General features: G+C 43.7%; 1 protein-coding gene across 1 annotated transcript in view; it reads right to left on the reverse strand.

The window, feature by feature from the left end:
* Window positions 1-12,679, reverse strand: part of babam2 (BRISC and BRCA1 A complex member 2) — a 54,658-nt gene that overhangs the window by 29,801 nt on the left and 12,178 nt on the right. Inside the window, exons 5-6 of the mRNA XM_079752339.1 lie at window positions 11,348-11,542; window positions 10,947-11,021 (exon numbers count right to left, since the gene is read on the reverse strand). Of these exons, the coding sequence (XP_079608465.1) occupies window positions 10,947-11,021; window positions 11,348-11,542 (270 nt within the window). The remainder of the gene's footprint in view (window positions 1-10,946; window positions 11,022-11,347; window positions 11,543-12,679) is intronic.

Below are 12,679 nucleotides of genomic sequence, written 5' to 3' on the forward strand. Positions count from 1 at the left end.
TGAATAAATATTTGTATTGAAAGTGTTACCTAAAATACTGCTCTCCAACAAAGCTTGACTTATCTTTCCGCTGAAAACATAACAGTGTCATATGCCAATCTTTCTAAATGCTGAACAGCCATTATCTTTAAAAAAAGGGACTCCTCATGGTGGTAAAAGCTTTCCACCTTCAAGTGTGATTTGCCTAAGTGGAACATCTTGGCTAAAGTTCAAACTCTTGAACTTTACCCAACACTCTTCTATCAGTGCCTTGACATTGTTGCAGTTAGCCCAAATGTTCCAACGGGAATTATCCCCAGAGAAAACTGTCTGGGAATGTAAAAGTTCTAGGTTGTCTTCAAAATCACTTAAAATGTTTTAATTTTAGGTTTGGAAAACAGGCTATGATTAACAGACTACATCATCACCCACACATTCAGAATATGCAATGTTATTTTCAGTTCTTACAAATGTAATCTTGCCACCCTACAAACTCCACTAGAGTCACAATGGTGCTCAGACCCAAACATTGGATGTCATTTCCTCCCCCTCTCTGCTTAAACCCTCTTGGTACATTTTGGTTTTGGTTGGCGTCAGTCAAGCATCTTCTCCCTGGCATCTCCTGCTCACTCAGACGTGCACTCACCGAGATTAATTAACCCTGATTAATTCATCTAATTAGTTAACACGACGCAAATTAAACATGAGCATGTGCACACACCACGGCTAAACTTTGTCTCGGAAGAAGAAAAAAACGGGAGGGACAAACAGAGACAGATATAGAGTGAGATAATTAAATTGCAGGATTTTAATGGCTCTTCATAATCAGTTCCTCAGTCAGATTTGAAGGTCGCGGCACTCCGCTTCTCCTTTGAACTCCCAAATGTCACATAGGACGGGGGAAACTGCTTTTCGGGAAGGCGACTGAGTTCATGCAAACTGCCACTTTGCATGAACTCAGTTCAAGCAAATTCAAGAAAAAGTGGCAACAAGCACGCCTAGGCTTGCCCTTTCAGAATTTTCAGACATGAAGAAAGATGCAAGATGTGCATGTATTTATTCCAACCTCAACCTGTTTGCATCATCAGATCCTACGCATGTTGGAATGGTGAGACCTGGCACAGGCCAATATGAGTTAAATATGTACCTTGATTCTCTTCATGTTATCATGATGGATTATTCATGATCACAATAAAGTTGAGCGTATGTGCATCCATTAAAGCAACACTCAAGTCAAAAGCCCTGAAACAAAAACCCATCTCATTCCTGTTCATTGTGGACTTAAATGCAGCTATAGAATAATGATTTATGGTTTAATCAAAAGTTGACTTAAACCACCCCTAGATTCCGTGTGTCTCCTCAGAAAGACAAAGTGCTTTCCCCCCCCCACCACTAGCCTCAACCATTGTTTGTTTACCCGACATCAGGCAGGTGCACTTTGATGTTCTGGGGCTCACGCCACCACAACATTAACTGGGCTTGTTTGTTTTAATGTGAGCCAGAGTCAGGTTGTGCCTGGCTGTCAGTGGTTGGAAGTGATGTGTAGTGGGTGGAGTGCTCCGCAAAGCAAGGCAATGGTAACAGGTGCGACTTCACGTTAACTCTTGGATGCCATAAGTCATTCTTTTAGCCCTGCTCTTCACTGATGTCTGCACATGTGGAGCATCCAGATGTCCCATCGTGTGCACTGTGATCTCTGCGGGCGTCCTAAAAGGGGGCGGTGCTGCTGTGCAAGACAAAGCAGGTTTCGAGTGTGAGAACTGTATTGATCTCACCAGCGGGAGAACACAATTAAATACCTTGCTTTCAACCCACTTCTTGCTCTTTGCATGACTTTTTTAACCATGAATTTTATAGAAAAATAGACTGGGCTAAGGCCCTTGGTACAAATTTGAAGCCCTAACCCTATTTGATTGAGGGCCCCACTGACATCTGCGCCCCAGGGTTATTCCGGAACCTTCGCTGCATCAGATCAACTTTTTAATTGATGGATCACAATATGTCAAAATTTAAGTCTAGTTCTGAAAAATATGTCAACTATGTTCATCTAAATACATGCATAATGAAGGCACTTCAGTCACACTCTAACCGAGTGTGAGAGCTTTTGCTCACAAATTGCTATTGATATTGTTGGAACAAATGTGTAAGTGACATTGCTACCCGCACCCCTCCAACCAACTATTATTTTGCAATGTCCTCCACTCTCTTGCGATAGAGGAACTTCAAGTATGCTGTGTCAACAGAGATATAGGCGGAGGACACACCGTACTAGTACGGAAGAAAAAAAATCACTTCACTTTAGTATTCCCCTCTTTTGTTGCGTACAGAGAACCAAAATGAGGCCGATAAGTGCCAGGTGATCAAACAGAAAGTTTGCATTTCCTGGACAAGAAATTTGCTGTAAATATTAATAACACACTTCCGCATCATATTTTCTCCCCTTTACTTCCTGCCGAAAAGCTGTTATTCTTGACATTTACATCCATTTCCATGAGAGTTGCAACGACATCTGCCATTAAAACGCTACTTAATTGTTTATCTGCGTGGAAGCATTTGCTGGCCTTTTCAGACTCCAGTCGCAGACTGCATTAGTGAAGCCCAAACTGGCAATTACTCCAATATGTCTTTTAGGCAACTTGCTTTCAAACTAAATGCCATGTCTCATTGCTGCACAGATGTGTTTAACCAGGCAAATACATTTTTAACAGCACTATGAAAACAAAACAAATGCCTCATGATACGCTGTGCTTTAGTGGGAGATTATTTTAACCATAGCTTGACATAGCAATGCTCAAACATTTAAAATATAAACCTACATGCTGCACAGCTTTTGACACAAACTACAGGTGACAGAAACACTGTGGCCAATTGCAACGTGATTCCTAGGAAACTCTGTTTAAGATGTGCCAAACCTTACCACAAATGCCTGTTCTGCTGCCACTGTACATACTATTCATTATATTCTACAGTTTATTACATCAGGGGTCAGCCAGATAAATCTCTTTGGGGGGCCCACAAATCTGAACATGATATAAGATTTAACAAAACAGCCCACAATTAGGCTCAGCATGAAGTGAATTTCTCTGTAAAGAAGCATTGGCATATAAGGATACATGGTACTGCCTTCCACCTGTACACATCGGTCTTAAAAGGGAGGGCAGCTAAAAAAGTAGAGTAAAAGGCTGAGACAAAAAGAGACACACATAGGACATTTTGGGAGGAACCTGCAATTATTTTATAGCTCTTAAGATTCCTGAGCTCTTAGTCAGTGTTTACAGTGCAAGGGCACGGCAAGGCCGCAAATTAGAACCACTTGCTTTGGCATCAACTGCTCAGCAGTCACGCATAGGCCCGAACTGTATCTCCATCAGTGTCGAGCAAGCATAGAACCATGTAAGATGCATGGAGGCCTTCCACCTGAGCGACTCTTTCATTCTTCTAACAAGGTTGTGAATTGCCCGTGTCGTCAAAACACTTGCTTAAAGCGCCCGACAAGCATCAGCTGCATAGCAGTAAAGCTTGCCGTTGCTACCCAACGGCGGACACCAACAGACAACAGTGCCCATGACCTAATGCGAATCCATGTGATAAAAAAAAGCAGGTCACACCAACATAATAGTGTGGCATTCCAAGAGTGTGATTTCGGATGGCACATTAAGGCGTCTGAATCCTCTTGTCTTCTGGTAACGCCACTTTAAAATTGCACAAGGAAGAGGGCAGGGAGAGCTGCCAGCTGTGATGGCCGGCTGGGGTCCAGTTTAATCATAGCCTTTAATGGGAACTCTAATGATGGGTGTTGGGCCACGCTGCATGATGTCACGTCCACAACAGCCTTCGCAAACGGCCGTGTCACATCGGCTCGTCCGTACGCGGTGCCGATGTACGCCTCGGTGGATGCCAACACATGTACAGCCACACCACAATCTTACCCCCCCACAGCCCCTCCCAGACGTTTTAAGGGTAGTGGGTAGAGAATTGAGCAAGCGACTCATGTGACCGAGCTGGCCCATGCTCAGCCACGACTTCTCCAAAAGCCCAACTGCCATGTGGCGCGGGAAGTCAGCGGGATGGCAAACCGCAGCAACAAAAGGACCTGGCGAGCGGTAGGAAAGTGGGGCAACAAAGATGTGGCAACCCGGAGAGTAAAGGTCACCGCAGCACACTGCCTGGGTTCACCGCCAAAACCGGGGTTGGTTGAAAAAAGGAGAGAAATACTCAAACTAGGTACAAAAGAGCGAGTGGAGAAGAGGGAAGGGAAAAGAGTGGAGCGTCGGCCTAGCCGGGGCTCCTGAAAGCTACTGGCTGGCTGGCAGTGATTCAGTGATGTAGTCCGCTGTGTAAGTGGCTTTGTGTCACTCTGTCTCTGCCTTAATCTCAGCTTTGAGAGGAGGGGCTGTCAGGCTGGAGTGGGTTTAGTCAGGAGTCGACAGGTGCTGACATCGATAAGAGTACGAATTATGGAGTACTTCTAATGTTTTGATTTGGGACAACTCTACAGCTGACTTGATCATTACTTTTGAAATGAGACACAGATATGAACACGACTCATATTATGAGTGATCATATGATTTATTCTGCGTTTCAAAGTACATCAAGAGTTGTTTTGGAGAGGTTTCTTCCTGCGTTGGAGTGTAGCGCATTATCAATATCCGTCGACCAAGGATTGGGATAACAAAATTGTTAGATAAAATAGTTTTTTGTTGCTTTGACAAAAAATACATAATCATTTTCAATCGACATCAATGCATGTCTGCCTGTAAAAAAATAGACGTGCTTTGTATCATCAATCATGGTCAGCTACGCAGAAATTATTAATTGATTAACTTTTGCCATCGGGGTTGGGTTAAACAAGGCTCTTCATAATGAAGCTTGGGGATATTGCAGCAATCAGTTCACACCACTTTTGCTACTGAATACTCTCAAAATTGGCCTTTATAAATCCCAGCAATTTGGTTCTAAGAACAATGCTTTGCACATGAAACAGATTGAATATTAAACCATCTCTTTCTCCTTGTTTGACTGAAGAATGTGATTGATGTCCTTAATGACTACACGGCTATAATAGTATTGGTTCTGCTAATGCACTTGTTTTCTGTTGTTATTCCCAAAGGCACCACGACTGAAGAATAAACAGTGAGAACAGAGGTTATGTGTGGGTGATTTAATTCAATTGATTGGAACACAAAACTCCTACTTAATAAACCCTGAATTAATCAGGGTGTGACCCCTTAGCGCAGAGCAACGCTTGCCGTTTAACACCTTGTTAACACCACAATGGATAGTAAACTCTGGAGGAGCCTTGCTGTTTTCTCCCTCAATACCGCATTGTGCAAAAAACCTTTGACTGGAGGTTGAACCTTCAGATGACATTTTTCACACTGCAATGCTGAATGCCCTTGAGCTACTTGGCTACATAAACATCCACATTGATGAGAAACAAGTAGGGGGGTGGGGGACTTGAATTTTCTATGTCTCCAGGGTATGAGGTGAACAGCAATATACAGAACATGCAAAATAACAACAGAAAAAAAACTGTCTATAGGAGATAGATCAGTTATGCTCTCTACTTTACATCAAAATGCTACATTGTAAGGAACTGTAAAAGCCTGTGTTAAAAACACCAAATAATTGAACTGAAGCAATTGGATTATGAAAGTGTTTAGGTCTGCTGCCTGTTTTTGTAGGTGCATCCCCCCCACATACTGACACACAAACACACAAATAGATGCACACAATTAGCTGTGTCACACTGACAGATCTAATTGGTCCTAGACTTTACTTCCCTAGTATCACTGCAATGCTGAGCTTGGAGATGACCATGTGCCATCATAGCTCAATGTTGCCAATATATATATACATATGTATATTTTGTGAAAACAAGACAAAATTACACATATTCAAAGAATTGAATACAATTTTACCAATGTGCATGCACATTAATGGTAGATAAAGCACCCACGTGTTGAACACATTTGCCGCAAATGTATTGTAAGAAATAAGAACGTAAAAAAAGGAGAGAGGGAGCAGAAAGATCAGAGTTGAAAATAAACACAGATTTACATAAATAATCAAGGGAGAGAGAGGCTGATTTAATGAAGCTGGAGAAGACGGAGCCAGCGCTGGGGGCCTGGCTTCACCCGTGAACCCTCTCTGCTGCCTGTGGAGTTTCAGGGCATAGCACGAGGGAGTGTGTGCGAATGTGCGCGGTTAAGGAGGGGTAGTGGGTAGCAGTAATAGGAAGAGAGGGAGTTGAGGGGAGGCGGGGGGGTGGGGAGAGAGGACGGAGAGAGAGGGGTGTGTGGGTGTGGACGGCAAGGGCTGAAAATAATTAGACTAAAATGAATTAGATGCAAGTGCTTTTGCCGAGACGAGACAGACGTAGGAACGCCTGAACTGGCCGGCTGCGTGTCCAGAGGGCACTGCAGGGACCTGTGCTTAAAAATACAACTAAGTCGTATGTATTTGTGCAAAAACCTCCTGAGCCTCACAAACTTCTCTGACCGCTGAATGCACCACACTGGTTTAGGACAGCGCCACGTGAATGGTGCTGTTGCTCGGTTCACGCAAAAAAACACACACTCATCGTCCACCGATTTTCCGGCTGTAAACATTTGATAAGCCTCACAACAGGTAGAGTAACATAAAGAAATATGATTTGAAAGCATCATGTGCAACATCCTCCCACGCCCGGCGTTTCAACACCGGGAGAGGGTTACTCGGTTCAGCTGACTCAAGCTAGTGGATCAGAGACGGATGCTCAGAAGAGTCGCGCCTCTTTGGATCGGATCCCTTCCGATCGCTTTGGCGCTGGTGACACGGGTCAGAGCTTGCAGATGGTTGGGGGGATGGGGGGCGGGGGGGAGAGACGCATTTCAAGCTGAGCGAGAGCACTGGGCCCAGTCATAAAGGCAGGGGCTGCTCGGTGCCGTTCGCAGCGGAAGCCAGGAGTATGTGACATTTAGAGCCGCCGTGCCGCTTCACATGCGTGCTACTCAGAGGGGTGCCTGATGGATAGAAGGCGCCGATAAAGTGCCCGTTATGACCCCACTGTGCTGTGCATTCGAGCACCTGCAGTGTGACATCACGTCCAGAGGTCGTGTGGACATGCATGAAAATACATTTCCGGCTTTACTGCATTATCATGGGAAATGGTGAATATCGATGAAACGCATTTTGAAAGTGAAGATGATGGACAAAGTTTGCACTAAAATAACCTGGATGTAGCTGTTTTCAATGGTGATTTCAATTATTTATATACTTTTTAATTCTTAAAATGATATATTCTACAAAAAAGAAAAGATGCCCAGCTACGACCTCTTTGTTTAAAAGAATCGCACTGCCACAACCTCCCGCTCACCCCACCTAGCTAGTCAAGCAACACTAGTTCACATTACTCATTTGTACAGTCAGTTAGGGTGGACAGAGCACTTTTATTGAGTTTCTTTAATTTGAATGTCAGAATTAAGAGGGGCTCAATCTTAACATTGACGACCGATATGTCAGAGTTATTTTAAGCTGAAATAAGCATATTACAACATTAAGGCTAATAGCTGCACAGAAATGGTGCAATACTTAGATTACAAGCTGTACACTAATCCACTTGCTTGATTTTTTTTCATCCCCGTGGCCATTAGTGGCTCTCAATAGATGAGACTACTTCAAGAGCTGAATACACAACGTGACTGCAAGTGACCATTTCAAGTTCTAAGCTGATAATGCGAAAGATATCTTCCATTGAAAAACAACGTGTATTGTTATAGTTTTCACGTCCATAAAGAGGAGGTCATTTACATAAACTAACCACCGTATTACAACATCCTACCCATAGCCAAGACACAACCGAGGGCTTTAGTGAAACCTGGCAGCAGAAGGCCAAAGACCATTGTGAGATAAGTGGGCCTGGATATAAAAATCGGTGCAGGGTGCAATCAACAGTTAAGAAAATGGACCATAGCCCAAGTGGTCAACTTGCCCTTTATAAACAGATAAGTAAGCTGTAAACATCCATTTGATTGCACTGCACAGCCTTTCCCTCCATTTCCCAGCACAGGGTGACTTTACCAAAAAAAAATGCCCCTCACAAAAGCCCCGGTATGCAAAGAAAGTGTATGGATATTATTGTAGAGGAGAAGGCAGGACGAAACAAACACTCACACACACACACACACACACACACACACAGACGTCAAAATCTGACTAACATCGACACATCGAAAAATTTGGTTTACAAGAAAATATATCTACACATATACCATGATACACTCAACCTAGCTTTTTACACTCAACCTAGGAATTACCGAAAAATACAGCAAAAGATGGCCAAAACCTAAACCCAAGACATATCAAGAGTTAAGTTGAACGTCCATGAACTCTATGTGCTTGTGTTAGCTTTAGCCTGAGAAGGCTTGAGCCTGGACTCAAGCCAGAGCAAACTGATGAGGCACTGTATGGGCATGCATGTCAGCCATTCAGCAGGCCACGCTGCATTACATCCACCCATACGGCGGCGGCAACAACGCATGTCCATGAACATGTCCGTGAAACATCTCAGTGAACATCTCAGTGAAGGCGGAAGGATTTCACACAACACAGTCGTCCCAAATATCTATAAAGAGAGCACTAACTCTTATGAGGTCAGTCGAGAAATAGAAGCCCTGCATAAGTGCCTGAACCATAATCATTCCTGACACTACCGGGCTCTAACAATGTACATCATGAGCTGACAAGTGATTCTGAGATGTGTGATTTAAGTGCAGTACATTGGCATAAGTGTGTGTGTATTTTTTAATATTTTATATATATTTTTTGTTTTACAGTGAAATTACAGTGAAAGAAGGCATGGCGTAAGAAAAAAAAGGGCTCAAGACAGCAGTAACATTGATTGAAGAAATTGTGTTGAAACTGTCACCTTGATTCGGTCAGTGAATGGCGCACATACAGACATCAGGCCACTCTCAGCCACTCTGGCTGTGCGGTGCGTGGGTGTCTAAGGTGTGAGTCCATGTTCATTCCCTTTCCCTCGTCCGAGCCCCTATGGAATTTCTATGTATAAGCTGTCTGACATACACCACCTAGATTGCTCGCTAGCTCTGTGTGTCTGTGTGTGTCTCTGTGTGTGAAGCAATAAGCATGATATGATTAGGGTGTGTGCGCAACTCGCATGCAAGCCTGAAATTCCATGTAAATACCACCCTTAAAATAAAACAAATATGATGAAAATGCCGGCAAAATAAATAAAGAAAGACAACGGTGACCCAGGCTATAGCACTTGTACCACATGAGTAAATGAGGTAAAAGCAAAGTGAGATGAGACTGTATGCAAAGCAGGAAGGAAACAAAAACGACTAATTTATGAGACAGAGTTTGGCAGAGAGACACAGAGAGATGAGATTCACATCCACAGCTACGAGGCTGATGGCCACTGTTGGTCTCCTTATGTTTAACAATCATTCCCCACTATAAACAGACGGGACCCCTGACATGGGGGGGGGGGGGGTGAATTGAATTTTGTTGTCATGAATAACAACAAATAAAAAGAAAGAAAGAAAGAAAGGAAGAAAGAAAGAAAGAAAGAAAGAAAGAAAGAAAGAAAGAAAGAAAGAAAGAAAGAAAGAAAGAAAGAAAGAAAGAAAGAAAGAAAGAAAGAAAGAAAGAAAGAGCAAGCTTTGGTCTAAGCAGCCTGCAGACAGTGTGCGGCTCAGAGCAGATTGAGAGTGACGGGCTGCTGATTAGTCAACTCACAGCCCTCGAGACCAGAGTCTGCATGCACACGCACAGACCACACACACACACACAGACACCCACACACACCCACCCACCCACACACTTCATTAAGCCTTTTTGTATTCAACGCTACACAGGATAAGTACCTTTAGCACATGTTTTATGTGCCAAATAAAATCCCATTCCAAGTCCACAGGATCTCGACGCGTACATCTTTTACCTATCGTTTACATTTATTTGTTCTTTAATTATTTGCAGTCGAGTTTGGCATTTACCATGCGACACTCCTCACCCTTAATACATGTTGACTGGAGAGTCCCATTTTGTGACAAGACTAAAAATACAAGCACAGCCTTATTTGATTATTTGATAAACAAGACGCAACAATTAGCCAATTATATGCAAGGTATGATTGACAGGGGAAATCAACTATAATCCAGACTCCTCATCCTTCAGACACGTTATTGGTGTCGATAGGTGGCAAATGTTGCTAGCGTGGACAAACACAAGGAGACACTTGGGAAATTATATGTGGAGAACGTAATATGTGGAAATAAAACACACAAAACTGAAAAGAGGACAGCTTCAGGACAGGCAAGTCTGCAGTCAGTTAAGATGATATATATATATATATATATATATCCATCTATATCTATCTATACACATATGCCTATAGGAGGACGTGGCTATCTATCGATATATATATATATATATATATATATATATATTGAGGCAGACGCCAGGGAGGAGTGAGGGGAGTGGTAGGACTGGCAACCTGCTGGCTCCACCCTCAGGCCATACATGGACTTCCTCCAGTTAACGAGGTAGGCCTGAAGGCCATTAAGCTGGAGTGCTTGCAGTTAAAAGAGAGAGCAGGCTACCACAAGCAGGAGCTAGGTCTAGCAAGATACAGAGAGGACTGGATCATAAAGGAGGTGGAGGACCCTGTTCCCACCCTGGTTGTGTTTACTAGGTGAATAAACCATCCTAAGTTGAACCTGCTTTGTGTGTTGTGTCGGTATTGTCTATTCAACTTGGTGGCGTGGAAACCCCACACCCACAGGCCCGCTACAATATATATATATATATATATATATATATATATATATATATATATATATATATACACATGATTATTATTGGTAGACTAGACATGTCAGTTTAGGTATGTCCCGGAATGCGGTCCATGTGAGCATGTGACATGAGGTGAATAACGCTGGGGTCGGGCGGGCGGTCAGTTGTACCTTGAGGAGATACACGGGGATGTTGCTGAAGTCCACAGGAAGCTTGAGCAGGAAACGTGCAGAGAACTCTCCTGTCTGGAACAAGAGGAACAAGACTTAAACATCAGAAATACAAAGGAGAACAAAGATGGGAATTCCCAAACCCGCACACAAATTGATGCACATATCGCACTGCCCTGTACTTTGATATACATCGTATTATCATTGTTAATATAATACTGTTAATGCAAATATTGTATTTAAATAGTTTTGTGGAATATTCATATATTTATTTTCAGCCATTTTTCATCGATTTTTGTTTCATTTTTTGCTGCGGTTATAACTAAATCCCCCCCTCAGGCCTGAATAATCCGCCATCCAGCGGTCCATTTACAATAAAACAACCCTTAATTGAGCAGTACCCAGCTATTCTTGCGGCCGGCGTAGACCTCCATGTTGCGGCCGTAGCTGGGCTCCTCCAGCAGGCTGTCATACTCAAACAGCAGCCTGGAGCTGTCCCGAAGCCGCTGGCACTGGTAGTGGTGGTACTGCTGGATCAGCTCCTTGACCAGCTGCAGCAGGCACTCGGGGTCCCCCGCGTCCCACTGGACCAGGTGCTGGAAGGAGGGGGGTGGGGGGGAGTAGGGGGGTCATGGAGGAACAAGGGAGACGCAATTTGAGGAATGGGACTTTCTCGTATTTTTTTTTTTTAGTTCCCCGCATTTTCTGTTCAACCCTATAAATCAAAATGTTGTATCCTCACTCAGAATTGTTTAGAACAATGGTGTGGAACTTGTCGGTGTGTTTAGACAGCCAGGTATCTCAGGCGCTATGCAAAGGACAGCGTCTGGTATTCAACAGCGGTGGCTTGAAATGCGTTTGGTTTGGAGGCAGTACAAATATTTGAGAATTTTTCATTCAATGTATACTGTTTGTATTTTGTTTGTATTTTGATCAACAAAAGAAAAACTAGCATGACAAGACAATTAAAGCCTGATCCATTGAAAAGGTAAAAAGGAGGTTCTTTGTTCTGATAAAAGAACTCACTCTGCATACGGAGGGTTAGCATAATTACATGCACTCAATGGCAAATATATCAAATACACTTACAAAAGAGTGTACATTTTCTGTTGTGCAGCTCACCCCATTTCCCCTCTCCCTGCTCAGTGGCCTTTTCGCCAGGGAGCGCTACAGCAAATCGACCCGGATCACCGGGTAACCGCAAATGCACTTCCCCGACACTGCAGCCCCATGCAACCACCTGTCACAAATGAGTGACCACCGCTGACATCAAGGAGGACTAACTCTAGCGGACGGCCATGTTTCCTCCTCTCCGGTGCGCCGATGCGCGAGGGATTTCAGAGCTGTCCATTAATGCGTGCAACACTGCGCCAAAACAAAATTGCAGGAAACATGTCAGGTCTAATAAACGGCGGCCCCCGCTCAATGGGAAAGGCCGCCGCGCGTGAGGTGGCTGGTAGGATACCCCCCACGCCTCCATGATTTTATCCCTTTGCGCCCCTGGAATGTGTGCATTTCAATGATTATGACCTGCCCATTCTAAACTGATAGAGATAGTCAAAAACCTCACAGCAATTCAAACATAACTCGGTTTCAATCCGAAACAGAGTCAATCCGAGTACTTAAACTGCCCCTAAACACACTCATACGGGACCAGTTTGGACACGCAACACTTGTTGGCCTACATGCTGTTGTTGTAAACTACTTGCTGGGAAATTGAACCTAGGAGGGAA

Source organism: Pollachius pollachius, assembly GCF_949987615.1.
Source record: "Pollachius pollachius genome assembly, chromosome: 15".
Lineage (NCBI taxonomy): Eukaryota > Metazoa > Chordata > Actinopteri > Gadiformes > Gadidae > Pollachius > Pollachius pollachius.